Here is a 20,097-nt window from a genome sequence, read left to right on the forward strand (position 1 = left end):
TAAAACTAAATGTGCACTACAAACATGTTTTACTTGCTTTCCATGTATATCTCAGGGGAAACAAGTTGCATTGTCTTTGTGCTAAAGTTGCAATATGGATTTTTACATTTCTACAGAAAATATTAAAACCAAACATGTTTTGTGAGAAATGCACCAATCTCTGCTGATATAATCTGCATAAAAGACAAAACATTCTGTAAATGTTATTGTGGCCCCACTTTTTAAAGGTGTAAATAATTAAATATATAAGATAATGCACCACATATTAAGATTTACAGACTCACAATTCATTGCACACAAGTGATGAATCATTTCTGGGTAGAAATGTAGTTTTGGGAGGACCTGGGTGGTCCCTGCATCCATTAAACCCTGCCATCCTCCTTGAGTGGAGGGAGAGACTGTTGCTATATAAACTCCCACTCTGAGGCTGCAGCCGTTACTCTGGGTCTGGAGGGGCTAGCTGACAAATCCAGGATGAAGCTCCTTTTCGTGGCTGCCTTTGCACTCTTTGTGCTGTCGACCTTGGACCAGGCTGACTCCTCGGCTTATGACAAGATAGTCTACCACAGTCGCATCAGGGCGAGAAAAGAGGGGTAAGCTCATCAGGAGTATTTATTTGAAGTATTTTTCTTTCTACACCTGTGTGGTTATTTTTAGTTGCAAGCAGTTGCATTGAACTTTGAGGATTAAAGGGCATGAGTGTGTTTATATTAAGTCTGCACATGTTGTATTATTTAGTCATATTTGTTTCACTTCAGGTGTTTCTTTAAAAAATATATCATTGAAAATATTCAGTGAGAAAAGTGGTAAAGCTGCAGAGATGTATTTAAATCCTTATTCACATCTGACAAACTAATCTCATAACCAGCAGGCAGAGATGTCATTATTCACATTTGACAAGCAGCAGGGGATAGTTGCTAAATCATGATTCACAGTCTGTTGTTCCCCCCCCCCGAGAAAGTCTGTTGGACTCACACAGTTTTACATATAAATAACTTTCCATCGCACCTGAACTTAAGTGATTTACCTGCTGATTCATGCTTTGTCCCCTTTTTCACCTTCATCTCTCACCAGACCCAATGTCTGCGCTCTCCAGCAAGTCATGGGCACCAAGAAGAAGTACTTCAGCACTTGTCGTAATTGGTACCAAAAAGCCATCTGTGGAAAGAAAGCGTAAGTGTTGCTTCGTGTTTCCAACGTGTTACACGCAAATGCACTCACTAAAAATGTATTTGAAAAAGTTTAATTTCCCTTCGGTATCTGCCTCCTCTTCTTTTCCTTTAAGGATTCAATGGGAACTTCAATGTTTCCATAGAGGCAGACATCTGTTATTGTACTTTGAATTTAACTATTGCATAAAATGAAAAACACATTTATAGATGCAGCCCTAAACTCTTTGTGTTCAAGGCGATTCCCATTCGCTCCAATAAACTGTAAGTCAGGGTTTTCATGGGTTTCATGAGCCCGGGGTGTTGTTGGATGCCACTGCGGTGAACCACTGACTCCAAGATGTGATGTGGCTGCTCTGTGTTCATGAATGGAAAAGCGTTCACCTCAATCATTCGAGACAACCCCTCATTTTTTTTCCTGCTATTGTTCCAGCGCTCTCAGCACTTTTGGGTTTTTAACATGGCTCTGAGCCATCCCTGTTTTACAGTCTCTCTCTCTCACACACACACACACACACACACACACACTGAGTTTGCCCTCTATGTTTGCATTATGTCAGAATCATGCCCAGCACTCTGGCTGGGCATGAAGTTATCTGTGACGAAAGCACACTGCTCCCTGAACAGCCCGAGGAATTTTATCTGGTTCAACGGGAGTCTGACATGAGACCAGGGAATCAATCAAAACACGGCCGGGGCCAAGAAGTAGAAATTCAGACAGTAAAGTGATTTATGCATCGAGACATTATGCTGATGCAAGATCTCCTGAGCAACTGTGGGTTACATCATGTTTTTTCAAAGCGGAGCTGCGCTGGAGGCAGGAATATTCTCATGTGTTAAGAAAATGCACTTAGATTAGTAAATTACCAATAAACTGATCTCGTTTTTTAAATTGGACTTTACTTTAATTGAGTTTAGATGCACATATAGTTACACAAAGAATCCACTTGCAAGCATATTAAAATTGTTAAGATAACTTACATGAATACGTTTTGTAGTATTAAGCTGTTGTGAAACAGATTCCTTCTCCAGCTTCTTCAACCCAAACTAGAAAACACCCAAAACCCTCCCGTTTTATTTCATCATCATTTTTCAGTCAAAATGTATTATTATGTCATTTAACTTGGAGCTGACTTAAGGTTTGCCTGTTGCAGAATATCTCTCCATGCAATGTTTGACATCAGCATCTCCATAGTTTTTAGAGCAAACAGGACAACACATCCTTCCATCTATTTGTCCAACACTCCCTTAAATCCAATCAAGCCAGATTCTTTTCATCAGGATCCATGAATTATTTTGTAGGGAATTGATGAAAAAGTTTAAAAACCTCTATCTTGTAATTCAAAGAATTATAATAAATCTTGGATCCACACCAAAAGTTAAAGGGTTGTTTCTTAACCCGAACCTCATCCTTCCACCAAGTTTCGTAGAAGTCCGTTCTGATATTTCTGTGTAATCTTGCTCACGAACAAAGGACAGAGGTGAAAACATAACCTCTTTTTATTGAACGTAAAAAAACGGAGGTTAAGGTTGTGACTGAGTCCCTGGATTTAAACAAGGAAAATACTTGAGTTTAAGGGAAATTAGGGAAATAAGTACTTAAAATAAGAACTTCCTTAAGGTCAGAGGATCTTTGTTATTGTGGTTACTATAATAAACACACTGTTAAGGTCCTGGCATGGTCATAAAGAAAATCCTACTGATGGCTGGTTTCACACAGGAAATGAACAACAGTCGCCTGTGAGTAAGTCCTGTGTTTCGTTGAGCCGTTTAAAACCCCAACCTCTGTGCAGCGCAGACTTTTTTGTTATATGTTCAAGGTTAGCGAGAGGTTACCTGACAATAAAAACGTTACTATGGCTCGTAATAAGCTTCCTGCACAGGCAACCATTTCCACAGGAGCACAGTGTCCGTCAGGAGCAGAGAGTTTAATCCAAAAAAACTAGAATATTATTTCTGTTTCTATCGCAGCCCTGTCGCCAAGTAAATATCGTCCAACCAAACTGCCCATTAGCGATTGGTTGAATTGGAGTGAAGCCACAGAGGCCATATATTATGTTTGACATACCTATCTCGATTCTCAGCGGAACAGTTTATTCCGTGGAGACGCTGACAAGTCAAAAGTTTCCAGCTTCAGGGCCAGCCACAAGTGGCTTTGTGTGGGAAAGCAATGCAGCGCGGCTTTTCTGCTGACGCTGCCCCATTGGGGCTCGTGTGATCTCATCCCAGTCGCTCCAGCTCCGTGCAGCTTCCATTCAGATGCAGCAGCGAGAGTTTCAATTAGCCATGAACCAGGAGCCATGGTGCAAACCCTGTCTGGGACATCAGCAGTGGATGAAAGCTACAAGCAACCCTTTATAATTCTACTCTTTGTAGATTTGTGCAAATAGTCATGACAGTGACTATGTGAGTAACAATTATATTCATGCACAAACGGTTTAGGCTCAGACAGATCCCCTGAAGGTGACTTTTCTTCTTTTCACCTTACAGGACTTAAGGGCTTTAGGGGATCTGTGTCGACACCTTATTTTTGCACAAATGCAACTTATTACTAGTGTAGCAGCGACTTTTATCAGATCATTTGTCCTTAAGCTTCCTGACAAATTCCCGATTGTCCAGTCGTTACCCCAAATGGCACAAATTACAGCACATTCCTGGTGTGCAGGAAAAGTCCTGATAAAGATAAACTGCTAAAAGTAGAAAATCCCACACAGCTTGGATAACGTGCATCAATCTTCCCTCTTGTAGACGACTGATTGCAGAACCAGTGCACCCATACACTCCCACAGGCTCATATTAGAAAGTGAACAAGTTGTAAAACGTGAGGACTCGATAATGTTCACACTATAGACATGATTATTTTAATCGCACAGAGCAAGAAAAACTGGTGAAAAAGCCGTTTCGCAAGTTTGAGTTCTTTAACTATAGCGGCAGGGGCAGTCGACAGTAATGAACTTCCCATGCAGCCAACTCAGGACACATGTGGTATTATTTATCCCTAATATGGACATATATGGTATTCTTTATGCCTTGTGGGTCTTTTTTTTTTTTTATTGTTACATACCTTTTAGTTATTTGAAGTGAAAAGTATATCGCCGAATGTCAGGAGCTGGAAACAATACGATGGTTCCAGCATGTTCAAACCTGCTGACAGAAGGGGTATAGGCATGTTTATATCTGGCAGCTGCACACTGAATTTTACTGCTTTCCTGTAGACTACGGGGTCCAGTGGTGTTTAAGTGGAGCAGAGACGCTGCTCCTCTCATGTATTTCAAGCAGCAAGTGAATATTTTCTCATTCGTATCTAAATTGTTTTCAAAAGTCTGTTTAAAAAAAAAAGCCGATTTGCTCCGTTTCTTTAATACACGCTGTCACAACCTTTAAATTATCCTTGTGTCAACCAAAATTTCCTTAAAAACTCAACTTTAATTATCCTGCAGCTTTTCAAGAGCAGATTATAAAATGTTCCTGAGGTTAACCAAAACGTCAAGTCGAGTCCAAACTAATTGTTTAGCTTCAAAGACGAGGTCTGGGAAACACAGACCCACTACTGTAATGGCAGCGCAATCCTCACGGCTCCCTTTCCATTAGGTTCTTGGCTGAAGCTGCAGGATCACATGGACCGTTTGAGCAATGAAAGAGATAATGAGCAACATCTGGAAATGATGAATAGACCAAATAATGATTCAGCTGAGAACAGGGCAGCCGTAGAAAATGCATATTTCTTCTATCTTCTTTGAGGCGATACCCATCATTTATGATCTGTTTTCTTTTTCCTGCAGGACGGTGCTTTACGAGTGTTGCCCTGGGTACACGAAGATGGAGGGCAAGCGTGGTTGCCCTGCAGGTACGTTGTGTTAAGTGCAGTCGATGTATGAAGGTTAGAGGAGGACATGCCCACCAACTGTAGAGCAGCTGTGTGCTATTTTTGAAATCAGACCAAATAAAACTAGTAGAGGATGCCGCAGCATATTGTCAGCACATGCAGAGTCTGTCTTTCAATGCACATGTTTCTTATCTCTATTTCCAGAAAGACAGGCTGACATCTACTCACACTAACTGTTCATGTCCTTCTCAGTGGCTCCTATTGACCATGTGTATGGCACCTTGGGTCAGGTGAAAGCCACCTCCACCCAGAATTACGCCGATATTTCGAAGCTGAGGCCCGAGATCGAGGGACCTGGGTCTTTCACCCTCTTTGCCCCGAGCAACGACGCCTGGGAGAAATTGGATGAGGTGAGAAAACCAATCCAAAGCCGCACCTCTCTTCCTGTGACGTATTAACATCTCGTTTTTTTCTCACCTAACAGGCAGTGAGGGGTGCACTGGTCAGCAATATCAACATTGAGCTGTACAACGCGCTGCATTACCACATGGTCAACAAACGCCTCTTAACCAAAGATTTAAGGAATGGATTGATGGTCCCCTCCATGTACAATGATCTCGGTCTCCTTATTAACCATTACTCCAATGGGGTGAGTGGGATTATTATTCAGTGCCTTCGTAGTTCTTCTCACATCACTTTTCGGTGGTTTTAACGCAATAAAAATTGTGCGTTATGCGCAGGTGGTGACGGTGAACTGCGCCAGGCTTATCTACGCCAACCAGGTCGCCACCAACGGAGTTGTGCACGTCATCGACCGTGTGATCAGCGCAGTTGGAAACACCATTCAGGACGTCATCGAGGTTGATGACGACCTGACAACTCTGAGCGTGAGTAAACACGGGGGGGACCTCAAGGAGAAAGTTTCTGAAGTAACTGCCAATGCAAAAGAGTAACCATAACGATTAATGTGCCAAAGTTAATTTTCATCTTTAGTAATGACCGTAATGACGACACACTGAAACTTGAAGAACACTCAGTAGAACACATACCTCCTAGTTCTTATGGTATAAATACAAAAGAGAAAAAGAGGTCGTCTGAAAACCCAAAAACATATTAAGAGACAGTGGGAAATTTAAATCTGTGCTTTATCCCCTAAAAATGTAACAAATAAATGATCCACCGCTTAATCCGAATCTGCACAAAAATGTAATCGGTTCTCCCCAGGCCTAGGCCCCATCCCTCCACCAAGTTTTGTGGAAAGCGGTTTAGTGGTTTTTGCATAATCCAGCTCACAAATAAACCAACAAACAGACGAGGATGAAAAACCTCCTCGCTGGAGGTAACAAACCTTTACAGGAGCATCTGAGGAACACATGCAGAAGTTTGCAGATGTTGATTTAGGTGCTTTTAAAATTCACTTTTTAACGGGGTTGTATTGTCTACATCCTGCAAATGTTTCACTGAACTTAACCCTGCCCATGAAATCACTGTCTAGGATGTGGCTCATAGCGCCGGGCTGCTGGAGAAGCTGGGCCAGCCAGGACATTACACTCTCTTTGCCCCCACCAACGAAGCCTTCGAGAGCCTCGGCACCGACGTGCTGGAGAGACTTCAGAGCGACAAGCCGGCCATCCAAGGTAACCCTGACTCGGGGCCACTTACAACACTGCAGCAGCAACAGAGGGTTTATATTAACCGTAGTCAACGAGGACTATATTTATATTTAATGACGAATAGGAATATGGAGGAAGTGCAGTCGTTTGCTGGCGGCATGTTTGCCAGACTTCATTTTTTTTTCTTTTCTCATGTTCAATGAACAAAAACATGAAACCACAATGGGTCTGGAGCTTACACACTTTTGGCAAACTGTGCATAACAAAGCTGTGTTGAGGAGAAATAAAAATAACAGTTTCGAGTAATGCGTCATGCTTTGTGGACGGAAAGTCAAACAATGCAACACATTATTAAACACTTCAGGGATAACTGTATGTTTTGAGAGCAAGTCAATATCAATGTACAGTGGCCACATTCACAAGAACTGTATCATTACAGTCATCAATTAGAAGAAGTTAAAACTTTAAGAAATACATTAAAAAGTGAAGGAGAAAACAACCAGAAACTGCAGAATCTCAGCATTTTTAACTTGTGCTGGTTTTTACGTGAACACTGACCGGCGGGAAGCAGCTGCCTCATTGGTCAAGCTGGTCAAATTGGCCACGACACAGTATTTTTTATTAGCCCCCAGTTTGCCGTATGATCCGAGATCAGAACGTTTCACACAAAGTTTAACAGAGCTGTGAAGAAATCACGAGTCTTCTCACTCAAGGACCCAAGGGATCCAAAGGATGTTCAGGTTCTCAGGACGTTACAGCCTCAGCTGTAGCCTAACATGGGAAAGATCATAAAACAGCCCGTGCAGCGCAACCGACCTACATTGAGCCAAACATCAAACTACTGTTCACCTGAACCGCACATTCATTTAAAACTCTGCCTCGTTCTTTCAGCTCTTCTGAACTTCCACCTGCTGGACTCCGTGCAGTGCTCTGAGGCCATCATGACCGGCAGCTCCTACGAGACTCTGGAGGGCAACAACATCGAGATCGGCTGTGACGGTGAAAGTCTGACTGTCAACGGCGTCAAGATGGTGCTCAAGAAGGACATCGTCACCACCAATGGTGTCATCCACCTCATCGACAAAGTGCTCATGCCAGACTCAGGTTTCCATCTCCTCTTTCTTCAGATTCAAAGGGCTTTCACATCTTCCTTGTTTGATCTGGACCTTCAGACTTTATAAGAGGCGTATAAGGTTCCTCAGACCAAAGAGCGGGACAACGGACCAGAATGATGTCCGTCGAAAAAAGGTTGTTTCGGTCCAGATTGAACTGAAGCGTCGTGCAGTTCGTTTGCAGTGTGAAAACACTGTTTCATATAGTTTGGACTTTTGGACCAATTGCAGGAAGTTAATAAATTATTAAACAATAGAAGAAGAAAAAGAAGTGGAAGTGTCTCGCAGGATTTCTTGAAGTCTTCGTCTTTGATGACATAATAATAGTAATAACATAATAATACAACAGTGGCAACGAAATTAACTGATTCATTCATTTTCTCCAGTCAAACAGAACACAATTTTTTTTCTAGGCACCTAATTCAAAACAGTGAATTTAAATTGCGGCGACAACAGACGCACGCCCGTCTACAAACCAATCAATGTCCAGTACAGGTAGATGCAAGCCACATAGGTGATGACCACGAAGTACGTATGTCTCACACATTTCTTAAGTCCGCTCCCTAAATTGCAATGCGGAACCGAAACCGGATCAAATGCAACAAAGATAGGAACCATGTTTCAGACTTTCAGGTGTGAAATTGCCCTAATTGCTCCTGGTTTACCGCGAACATAATTGTGTTTGATGTTTTCCTGTAATCCATCATTTAATAGTGCAAATCTCCTTGTGAACTTTAAGCCAAGCAGGTGATGGAGCTGGTGGGAAGTTCCCAGTCGACCTTCGGGGATATGGTGTCAGAGCTGGGCCTGTCCGCCGCCATGAGACCTGACGCTGAGTACACGCTGCTGGCTCCTCTCAACGCTGCCTTCACTGGTGAGTGAACCAGAAGCCGGAGGCCAGGAGCCAGTCTGGGGAAAAAAAGGGGAAGATTTTCTGCTTGTAATTACGTGCTCACATGTGAATAGATATGTTCATACCTGGAACTGCAGGGAAGTTATGGATTTACTGCACGAGCTTTCATGGCCTGTCAAACCAAATACCCACTCCCCAGAGAACAGTCCTGGACTTCAATTAAATGGGAGTGTTGTTTTGTTCCTGCAACAGCAATGTAATGTGCATTTAATCGAGGCAGAATACTTTTTATCTCTCTCAACGTTTGGTTCTCTGGGTGTGAGGAATGCACGAGGAGGCAACAGCTGGATTTAACAACCATGCATTGGAACCGTAAAATCCTCGATGTATGGTATCCTACAAATCATGAGACAGGATTTGTAGGTTATTGTACACGGTCCATCTACAGAAATGTGCAGTAAATCAAGCCTCTGATAGCAGATGTTTGCAAACAGGTGGAAATGTGGATGCTGCTCCTGGGATACTTCGGCCAAAATAACAGGAATAGGAACATATGTCAAATTTATCTTGCTGAGGAGTTTGATGTCAAAACGTACAATGTTGGTGGTACAAGGGCAAATATAAACCCGTCCCTTTCCTCTGCAGATGAAGTGATGTCCATGGACCAGAGGCTGCTCAAGATTATTCTGGAGAGTCACATCCTGAAGCAGAAGATCGTTCTGGGACAGCTGTACAACGGCCAGCGGCTGGAGACCATCGGGGGGAAACTCCTGCGAGTCTTCGTCTATCGCACGGTGCGTCCTCTTCTCTGGAAATCTGTGGCTGGCTGCCAACACACACACACACACACTACATGCATTATCACTGTCATTTGACCATCAATCCTCCCGTCTTAGACATGACATCAATCCCTGTTGCCTTTAACTCATGGATTATTTCTGCAGGCTGTGTGCATTGAGAATTCCTGTCTGATCAGGGGAAGCAAGGAAGGAAGCAACGGGGCCCTTCATCTCATGAGGATTCTGTTGAAGCCGGCGGAAAAGAACATGTTTGAGATTCTGAGAGAAAAAGGAGGGTTCAAGTACGTGCACAGCGACGTATTGAATTGCAGCCTCGTACCCCAGACCGTGTTTTTTCTATATCTTTTCATTGAACCCACATGGCACGCATGCAGGGGAACTGAGAAAGTGCTGTTGTTGCAGGATGTCAGCCCCTCGGGTGTTTTTTTCTTGCAACAGCTGAGTTACTGTTTTCTTCTCCGTGCCGCAGGATCTTTTTGTCTCTCATGGAAACTGCCGGCTTGACCGACCTGCTGAGACAGGAGGGAGACTTTACTCTGTTTGCCCCGAGCGATGAGGCCTTCGCTAGTCTGAGCGAGAGGGATATGTCCCTGTTGAAGGGTTGGTCTCCCGCACTCCCTTTGTCCCTTTAATGTGTTCCAAGTTCCCAGTGGGAAAAAAAAATCACAGTTTGCTGTTTTTAATTTCAGACGACGTGAACGCTCTCAGAACCATCCTTCTGTACCACATCAGCAACGGTGTCTTCATCGGCGGCGGTTTGGAGACCGGGGTGACGAACCTCCTCAGGTCCCTCCAGGGCAGTAACCTCAGATTGATGTTTGTAAGTATTTACCGCCACCACACTTCTAAAGGTATAAAAGCTGTAATTTTATTATACTGGTAAATTATTTTTTTATAGTCCTCATCTGATAAAATCTCTTCCCCACTTCTGAAACTCTCAAGCTGATGACTACATTATTTACCATGAAGCGTAACTCATATTTATACAGGTTCGTTCAAGCCCCCTCATTTTGTGGCGTACTTGTCTGTAATTGTTTTATTGTTTTATATAACTGTCGCCCCGCAGGCAAACAACAGCATGCTTGTGAATTCTGTCCAAGTCCCCAAGTCTGATATCATGGCTACAAACGGAGTCGTCCACTTCGTCAACCAAGTTTTGTATCCCGGAGGTAAAACTTTCCCGCGTTCGACTTTCTTAATATCCCCCCCCTTTCTTTTGTAAACAGGAGATGCGCTGTGCTGTGTCTGAGGTTAACGCCCTGTGCTTTCTTTTTCCAGATATCCCAGTTGGAAGCCAGGATTTCCTCATGCTGTTGAAGAGGCTCGTCACTTACATGCAAATCAAGGTGTTGTACAAAAAGATAAATTGTTGTTATAAAGGCTGAGAGACTTATTAAAGACAGGGTTGTTGTTTTTTTTATCTAAATAATCTACAGCTGCTTTCAGAGATGCACTGAAGTCAGGATATTTCCCTGGAATTGTCCAGGGAGACTTTTTTCCAGAACTTTTCTCACTGTAAGATGAACCCATGTGAGAATACAGCAGGAAAAGGTCTGCAAATTTCATAGCAATGACTTTTCTAACTTGCCACAGACACGAAACTGAAAGAATACAAATATCCCAAGATGGAAAAGAGGTGTCGTAGAAGACGCAGACGAAGATGTCAACTTGGAAAGACGAGCTTCAGGAGCTTTTGGCAATAAGCTGGTGTCGGTGTAGTGTGAACACAAACACTGGGCTTTCTGCAGACGACTTTAAATGTCATGTCCTCCTGCACGTCTCTGCCCAGATGAAACCTCTGGCCTGAATGTTCCGGACATTTTTCTGTTCTGACCTGATCTCCAGCTGTGCCTAATGCGTGGAATGCAAACTCCAGAAAATGTCCCGACCCAATTTTTACAGACATTTTCTGGAGGTCATGTCTGAAAGCAGCTTTTGTGGAGAGTCGATCTCGTGGTTTTAATCAAGGGTGTCACGGTGAAGTGGATCTACAGTTTGTTGTTTGCAATTAATTTCTAGGTTCTCTATTAATTATGTTTACCCCTTTCTTGTTTACAGTACATTTCCGGATACAGATATCAGGAGATTCCCCTCACATTCATGAGTAAGTTACAATAAAACTGAGTTTATAATTTTTTTGTTTTCACTTTATTTCTTGCAATATATTATATTTTCTTTTGTCACATTCTTCACTGTCATTGATGGCTTTATATCTCCTGTTGTCACCAGAGAGGATCATCACTCACGTCATCCAGGAAGGTACAGTAATGATGAGAGTGTCATCATCGTGTGATTCCTAATCAGCACAGTCGGACACATTCGATCTGGTTAATGAAGCAGTTGCATGGTTAAAAATCAGGGAGGCTGGTAAATCCTGATGATTTCACGCACATATGCACACGCAAGGGGACCAACATCCAAAGTAGCGTTAATCAGAGAGAGAAGAGCGTTTCTTCTCAGCTAATGGAAAGAATAATTTGATAATAAATATGAAAAAGGACACAAAATAAACACAATTTATACAAATAAGCAAAAATCCTTTGATTATGAATCACATTTTCTGTCATAGCAACCTTTCCGATCCAGTGAAAGGTCCATTTGTTTTTGTTACCCGCAAACAAAAGGAGGATTCTCTGTATCGAGGGGCAATGCTGTGCTACCTGTAATCTCCGTGTAGTGAAACGCGTCCTTTTGTTCTTTTAAAGTTCCCGAGGTGACCAAAGTGACGCGGGTCATCGAAGGCAGGCCCTCCATCACCAAGGTCACCAGGGTCATCGGAAGCCAGCCCTCCGTCACCAAGGTGACACGGGTAATCGCGAGTAACTCGACCGTCACCAAAGTCACCAGGGTTCTCCCAGGTAAATATGTCTCAGCTGAATCAGTGAGGCAGCGGCTTTTAAAAAAATAATGATTCAGTGTAAATACTGATGGATTGCTGTCGTTTCCAGGCCCTCAGTACTCAAGCACCACCAACATCGATCTAGAAGGTCAGTGAAAGTAACTGAGATTTGAAAAGAGAAATTTCCAGTGTTATATGTGGTTGGATTTGTGGGAAGGAGGGTTGGTGGTTCAATCTACTATTACCATTTACAATGTAGAAAATAATTCTTTTCTTTTCCCCTCAGGCGGTGACTTCTCATTAACCGACAGCGAAAGACTTACCCAAGCCATCCAAGGTGAGTTCCGTCAGTTTGGGAACGCCTCAGGGAACAATCCGTAAATGATCTGTGATTCATATTGTTTGTTTGACTTTGTAGAAAGTGGTTCAAGAAGAACTGGCAACAGGAGAGTTATAGGTAAAAAGGAGGAGAAAAAACAAGAATCCTGCATTTTTAGTAAATGCAGTGAGGCATGTGAGATAGCTCAGGCAGTCAACTCGAGTCTGCTGCTTACATGGCCCAGGCCTGTACTCTCGTCCCTGCAGCCCTATGGGCGGCGTCGGCCATCGGTGCATTTCCCTAAGTGTCGGTAACAAGCAGGAATGAGTTGACGGACCTGCCGCATCAGGAGCGTCTCCCATACCTCAACTCTGCATGAAGGCTAACGCTCTGTGATCCGCTGCAGCTCGCAGGAATTTGTGTTTATCTGTGTGTGTGTGTGTCCACATATTTATACAAGGATTTGTTTGTTTGTTTACCCTCGATCAGACCGAGAGAGAGAGAGAGAGAGAGAGAGAGAGAGAGAGAGAGAGAGGCGCTGGAAACTATGGCCCCTTGAACCTTATGTTTTATCAACCTTTTGGACATGATATAATTATAACCTACATTTGCTTTTTACGACTATATATTTATTAATAAGCCACAATTCTTTTTGTATTTGGAATCTGGATAACTTTTGGATAAGAACCACCTTTATAACTAGAATGGCACTCAGTAGAGAAAAGGACTCCACCAAGCCAGTCCTCTAAATTATTCCTCAAGAAATCAAGGAAATTGAAATCCTGGATCCACCCCCTGATTCGGATCCACACCAGAATTTACTGGGTTCTTCCTTGGGTTGTGCCACAAGTAGTTTGCTTGCTAACAAACAGGCAAACAGATGAAAACACCTTGGCGTTGGAAGCTAATCTGGAACCTGTAACATCAACAAAAATCGGTAATCCCTAAATAAACCACAACGTGTAGATTTTACACTTCAGGTTTTCCACAGATCAGATAAACAAGGTTCTATTTGCTTATTAAGATGCTGCATTTTTGTCTGTGTACACTCTTCGTGCTGCTGTGGCCTAACCAAACAGAAGGGACTGGTGTCCTTATTTAACTCTCTACTGGTTTTCCAAAATGTCAAACTGCTCACTCTCTTGCTGCCAAGCTCACCTGAAATGCTACGCCAGGCGTCCACCTCTCGGCTCAGGGTCTATACGCTCCCCGTTCCCCTGTTGTGCTGAGCTTGGTTGCTTCCATGTGGTGGTGGTGGTGGGGGGGTGGGGGAGCGATGAGATCAGAGCCTAGATGTTCAACTTGAAAACATATTTCATGTTCCGCATGAGCTGGCTGACTGACGTGTATTTATGTTTCCACGCTTTTTTCCACCAGCTGGCAACAGGAGGAGGGATTGAGCGTGGACGGATGGAAACGTCGACCTCGTAAAAAAAGGCCAAGTGAGACTCCAAAGCCCAGGAGGTGGAGACGCTGTGTTTCAGTGCGGGGGGACACACGTAAAATGTCAATAATTTCAAATATACTGTAAAAGGTGTATAGGCCTAACTGACAAAAATAAAACTATTCTCATAAACAAGTTAATGGTGCTTTGAATGTATATCTCATGTGAGTGTGCAATGTCTTGTTTGTGCGTTCAAACGAACATTCTGGCGTGAGTTTAAAGACGGAGCAAGGCAGGGTAGCAATAAAATCTTTTAATAAGCCATTAGGGGAGCAGCACAAACATTTCAATTCAAAACTATAGGACTTTGACTTTGCTGGAGGTGGAGGTTGAAGCTGGAAGATTTTTACTGGCTGTTTGGGAAGATTTACAAATCTCAGCATGATAGAGATTGAAATTTGTGTTTTGTTTGGTTTTGACTATAGTTGATGCGTTTTTTACTTTCTCTGGCTGTAAGGTGCTTTAAGATTCATGTGAGTTTGTAACATTCGGTACAATGTGGACAACGGCAGGTTTTCTCCGTTCTGTTTTCTCCCAATAAAAAAATCTTTCTTTGGTATAAATATGTCCATTTCTTTTTTAACAGCATCTTGAAGAGACTGTTGTTTTGAGTCATTTCTAATTTCCCTGTAAGGTGATGTTAGGTTAGGTAAAAAAAAACTCACCCACACGATACAGTGTAGAAAAGGAACAAAGTTGCATGAACAAATCAATAATTCATTTTTACTTTAGCAATATAATTTTATTCGCCTGAGATGAACAAAGATGGGCTTATGTTGTTTATTGGAGGAATATAAATCATACCTAAGCTGCTGCTTGTAACAATGCAGCCAGTATTTGCCTTTGAGGTTTCTGCGACCTTGTGCGCACAGACGTTTGAATCGGGCCCAGCTCCTCGGTTATTTGGCTCATGAGTGCAACTCGTTACGATTTACGACCTCTTGGACTAATTAGATAGGTTAAAAAAATACGAGCAACTGCCAACATAGAAACACAAACATAGTAAAATGCAAAAAAAGCTTCTATTTTTTTTTTACTTTTTATCTGTAATTTCACAATAGACGTAGTAATGGGCTTTATAGAGCCAGACAGCTGGTTCACAACTGCTTGAAGAAGTGTAGTCATTACTAATGTGGTGCATTTGTTTACTGTTGAAAATAATAACTTGCTTTAGCATTAACGATTATCAACCAATATTCTGTATGTATATGAAAAATAGGTAACAGGCCTTAAATCCCTCGTTTTCATAATATATTCAGATCCATACTATTATCTGTGACAGTTTCAGTAAATGTGGATGTTTGCTTTGCAGTGACGTCTTCTTTTGCACAGTACAGACTAAAAGTTAAATGCACATGGCCGACCTTCTCCATGACTGACATATAATACATAACCTTCATAATAAAAAGCTGCTCATCTCGGTATCTTTTAAATCTGCGCGCCATGTTGTTCTTACATCTTGATTAAAAACTAATACAGTTCACCTCATGTTACTGATATATAAAACAGCTGTTTAACAGTTCAGTGCACAGAAGGAAGGGAAGTCACCGTGTCTGCAGTTTGTCTTTATAGGTGCATTTAGTGGCTATTTTGTCCTGATGTGCAATTAAGGTCATGTTACAATTGAAAGTTGTGTGAGCTCTTTATCAGACTGAAGATATTAATGATATTAAAACGTCTGTTTTTAATTTGGAGGTAGACGGAGAATCTAATGCTCCAATAATAGTAGAAGAATAAAGAATTTCTCCTCCTGTTGGTTTGATTTTTCACATCTTATTTTATCCTTATGTTTAGGCAGCGTTGCATTAGATCTACCTTCAGTAAGAACGCACACACTTCTACAGAAACATGCAGATCTTTCCACAGAGAGAGTGAATGTCTTCTGCAGTCAGCGACACACAGCCGGCAATATTTTATACATTTACAACACTGTCTGAGAATTGAGAAAAACATCTGCCGCTGGATCTTATTGCTTTTCCATGTGGCTTTGGATTTTCCACACTGTCTTCGGCCGTGATCTCCCAATCAATTATCGAGTCCTTTATGAGGCAGCTGATATCGCCCACATCGGACTCAGATTTCAGCTTCTGGCGTGACCGCGTCCACGGCTCCTCACTATCAGCAACATGCAGCTTGGCTGATTATCCTTAAGTGAATCCACCGGGGCGGGATATTCGTAAACAGCCTCTTACTGCTGAGAGACATTTCCCCTTATCTGAGCTTATCTTGTTGTTTTCAATTTGATAGAGCATCATAAATAACCGACTTTTATATCAGACATTTTATGAACAATTAAATTTTGTCTTTCCAGAAACGTCTCATGGCTTAATTTCCACCGCGATTAGCACTTTGTTTTTCTTATTGTTAATTCCTATGGTTATGTTTCAGTCAAATCAAATCAGTCTTTTATAGCTGAATGGGCTGTTCCCTTATATTATACACTGTTGTTGTTTCTGATTTTATAAGACAGTGTCTTAATGAAATGATTTTCATATGCTTGAAATAATTCACTCTTTGAAGGTGCATAAGCTGTGGCTTTTGCACGAATCACAGTTTATTAAAATGCGTTCTTGCTGCAAGAAACATAGATTTGCACGTGAAATTGTAGAACAAAAATACCTTAATTTCTGCGTTCTGCACACACCGAATAGGAAAAGGCATTTGAGAATTCAATAATCAATTAAATATGCAATAATTAACTCACTATGAAGGACTAAGTTTCTAATATTTGGACATTAGTATTGGTTATAGGAGCTTTAGTGTCATATTGATTTGTCAGGCGTCTTTGATACAAATGAAGATTTGAAGTATCTGATGAAACTGCAACATGCAGCAGGTTTACATATGTATTATGACAGATAGTATGATGTTCTCCATGTAGAAATACAAGTATACCTCATCTGACCTACAAATGTAGGAGTTCATGGAGCGTCTTGGTCTGTTTTTAATTAGTCCACATCAATCAAGCATACCAGAAGACACATCTGGCTCTGGAAGGGCTTTGGATGCAGCTGTGTGAAAGCAACTCGTCATCTGGATGCAACATTGCCTCCACAGGGGCTGACATGTTCCTGGCACCTTCGGCTCCAGCTCAGGCCTGGATGAGTCTCCGGTGCAGTGCCATCATGTATAGACTTGGCCATAATAAAAAATTGAATCTGTCCTTATGCACAGAAGACGGTGGAGGATAACTGCACATCATGTTAAGCAGTAAACAGTTGAGCAATGTGAAGTGTTCTCGCACTGAAGCCAACGCGGAGCGGCAGCGTCCTGCCGAGCTCTGAGTGACAGTGAAGTGCTTTGCTACCTTACATGACTGCAGAACCATAACTCCTCACCTCAGGCAGCAAAAACCTGTCAAAAACTTGTCAGCCCCTCACCAATCCCCAGTGATGTTTTACCTTTCATTAGACACCAAGTATTAGATTCCACTTGGATCCGTGATCTTATCCGTCTCACTTCAGTGAAAACATGTGGATTTATTGTCGTTGTTGTTGTTTCCAGGTTGACAAACAGAGTCAAGCAGATATTTACAAGCACAAAGTGAATCTGAGGAAGTGATTTACACTTGTTATCAGGTTTGCTTTCAAATGAGCTGTTTGACCGTTGAAACTAACATTTTATTTTTACAAAGATAATTCAATACTTAAACAATGCAGGGTTGATCGAGTGAACCGTGTCTCCGTCTATCCGTCTGTAACCGCTTCATTTCCAGAGAAGAACCAATGTGGTTTTTCATGAAACTTAACAGTAATATTCATCAGGTTGCAAATGGTGCCTTTTGATATTTGGGGTTTCTTGAAATTCAATTTCTTTCGGTATTTCCATGGCAACGAGTTTGATTTAATTTAATTAAGAGTTGAAAGTTGTTGTTTTAAAGAATCTTTAAAGAAACAGAATGTTAATCAGGCAGTGAAGTGATGACTTTTGACTTTTGAATATTATTAGTTTGGGTTTTTCGAGATGTGATTTTTTTCTGTATTTCCATGGCAAAAAGTTTGATATAGGCTAACAAGAGTATATTTGAGAGTATAGTTTTTTTCAGGAGTAAAACTTAAAAACTATCCAAATATTAAAATGTAACATTAATCAGATTCGAAGCGATTACTTTTGATATAACTGGTGTCTTAAAATGAGATTTTTTTCTGAAGTTGGAATACTTGGCCAGATCGATAGTATAACCTCTTGACCTCAACAGACAGATACCACACAGCAAGTGTGTGAGCTGCTATGTCATGAAACTAACTAAGACCATGTCCTTCAAGTCTACCCTGCTCGTCATGGGAGAGCAGAGAGCAGCTGCTCCAGATGTGAGCTGCTGTGTCCCAAAGCTGATCCACGTTACGGGACTCAAATGATCACTGTTAACTGGAAATTGATCCTGAGAGTCTATGACCTATTTCCAGTAAAAAGCAATAACTGGAAAAATATAACTTTGTGAAAGTAGAAACTAAATGCTTTAATTCCATTATGTAAATTTGAAAATAATTAAAAGATAATAAATAATAAAAAATGATATGAAATACATAATATGTTAGATATTATGTCATCTCCTGGTGATTAGAAATAACACAGTCCACCCATTGTAGTTTTCCATCCCTGTGCAATGTGTCGTATAAGAATTGGGTTCAAACGTTACATAAGCTGTCGTCCTCGGCCAGGAACGAATGTGCGAGTGACAGAAATGGAGCATAACAGAAAACCTCCTTTATGTTCAAATCAGATCATTAATTCATTTGTTTTGCCAAAACCTTTATTTTAGTGGCTAAAAATGTGGCTTTCTTGAAATATATGTTTTATGCATTTCCACTCACATATGTCTTTCATTAGCCAACTAAAAATACTGATTATCAGTCATAATAAAGCTGGCTCTGTCAGACATGTCTCATCTCAGAGCTACATCCAAAACTTACAGACTTTAAATTTTGTTCAACTATTTCCACCCGTGAAGCCCGAGACGTTACGTAAGATTTGAGCTGCTCAGATGATGCATTAGAAAAAGATGCAGTGAAATCCTATCGACTCCTGTTTGATTTCATTCTAAAAGGAGAAGATTTCAAGTACATTTTTTAGTGAGCACCTGCCAACGTCTGTCTCCATCGCTGCTGATAGTTCTCCATGAAGAGTTCACTTAAGGTAATGAACCAGGAGAAAATATAAGAAGCTAAATTCAACACATCTGTTTAAAAGTTGATATGTCAATGTTTGCTTTTTAACACGTAGCCCATACCGTTAGCTGTTTGGTTGAGTTGAAGCCTGATGCTCACATTTGAAAATGTAAGAAATGGAGGTTTTGGTCTCGTCGCTTGCCGCCGTCTTTATCTCTTGTTTGAATCCTGGGAAAGGATGCATTTCTCAGCCGTATTTAAAGAAGCCGTCAAAATGGGACAGCCACTCGCGCCGCTGTGATGCAACCGGTCTTTAAATGCAGCCTCTGAAGGATGCAGCCCCTGAACTGACACAGCTCACATGTCTTTACCTGTCAGGGTCAGGTGTCTTACCCGAGGACATTTCAATCAGATTGTTTGGTTAGTGGATGACCCGCTCTACCTCCCGAACCACAGCCGCCCATGAACTTTGCAGAGAGTTGGCAAAACTGATCTTTTACACAATAAAAAAAACCCCAACACTTTTCAATGTTCTTCACAATCATGGCTGAGATACTTCGGCTGTTTCACAACAGCCTTTTGTTAAAATCCTTGATACCATTGTTTGCAAAAACCTGCTGCAAATTTACACCAGCCTATGTAAAGCAAGAAGTGGCGTCATCTTTTTTTTTTATCCCATCCATCAAATTTATTGCGATGTTGCTTTGCTTGATGCCATGTTACTGGTGTAAAAGGCTGATTTTTGTTTCCACTATTTCACCAACTGGAGCAAAGCACAGCAGTAAAGATGATGAAAGCCTTCAGTTTAGCCACTAAGCTGAGGATATGAAGGTTTACAGCTCTGACAGTTCATCCTGAACTTGAATCTTTCAAAATGTACCCGAAAGTGAAACTTTGATTCACAACATGATTCGCTTTCCCCGCCTCATCTTTTTCTCTGAGCTGTAATTTAAGTATTTGTGGAGTTTAACAATTCCCAGCTTGGCACAGTCCAGTGGTAGATAAAAAAAATAT

At 41.6% G+C, this 20,097-nt stretch overlaps 1 protein-coding gene across 1 annotated transcript; it reads left to right on the forward strand.

Annotated features, from left to right (window-relative positions):
* Positions 1-423: 423 nt before the first annotated feature.
* On the forward strand, positions 424-14,538 carry postnb (periostin, osteoblast specific factor b). The gene is made up of 21 exons (XM_035154428.2): positions 424-593; positions 1,075-1,173; positions 4,952-5,016; positions 5,248-5,405; positions 5,480-5,644; positions 5,736-5,882; positions 6,491-6,632; positions 7,500-7,712; positions 8,460-8,594; positions 9,219-9,367; positions 9,518-9,654; positions 9,843-9,973; positions 10,063-10,193; positions 10,440-10,542; positions 10,652-10,719; positions 11,432-11,477; positions 11,603-11,632; positions 12,079-12,231; positions 12,322-12,360; positions 12,499-12,549; positions 13,909-14,538. The coding sequence occupies exons 1-21, from the start codon at positions 475-477 to the stop codon at positions 13,929-13,931; spliced, it is 2,304 nt and encodes a 767-aa protein (XP_035010319.1). The 5' UTR covers positions 424-474; the 3' UTR covers positions 13,932-14,538.
* The last annotated feature ends 5,559 nt before the right edge of the window (positions 14,539-20,097 follow it).

The sequence above is a fragment of the Hippoglossus stenolepis genome, chromosome 4 (assembly GCF_022539355.2).
Source record: "Hippoglossus stenolepis isolate QCI-W04-F060 chromosome 4, HSTE1.2, whole genome shotgun sequence".
In the NCBI taxonomy this organism is placed as follows: domain Eukaryota; kingdom Metazoa; phylum Chordata; class Actinopteri; order Pleuronectiformes; family Pleuronectidae; genus Hippoglossus; species Hippoglossus stenolepis.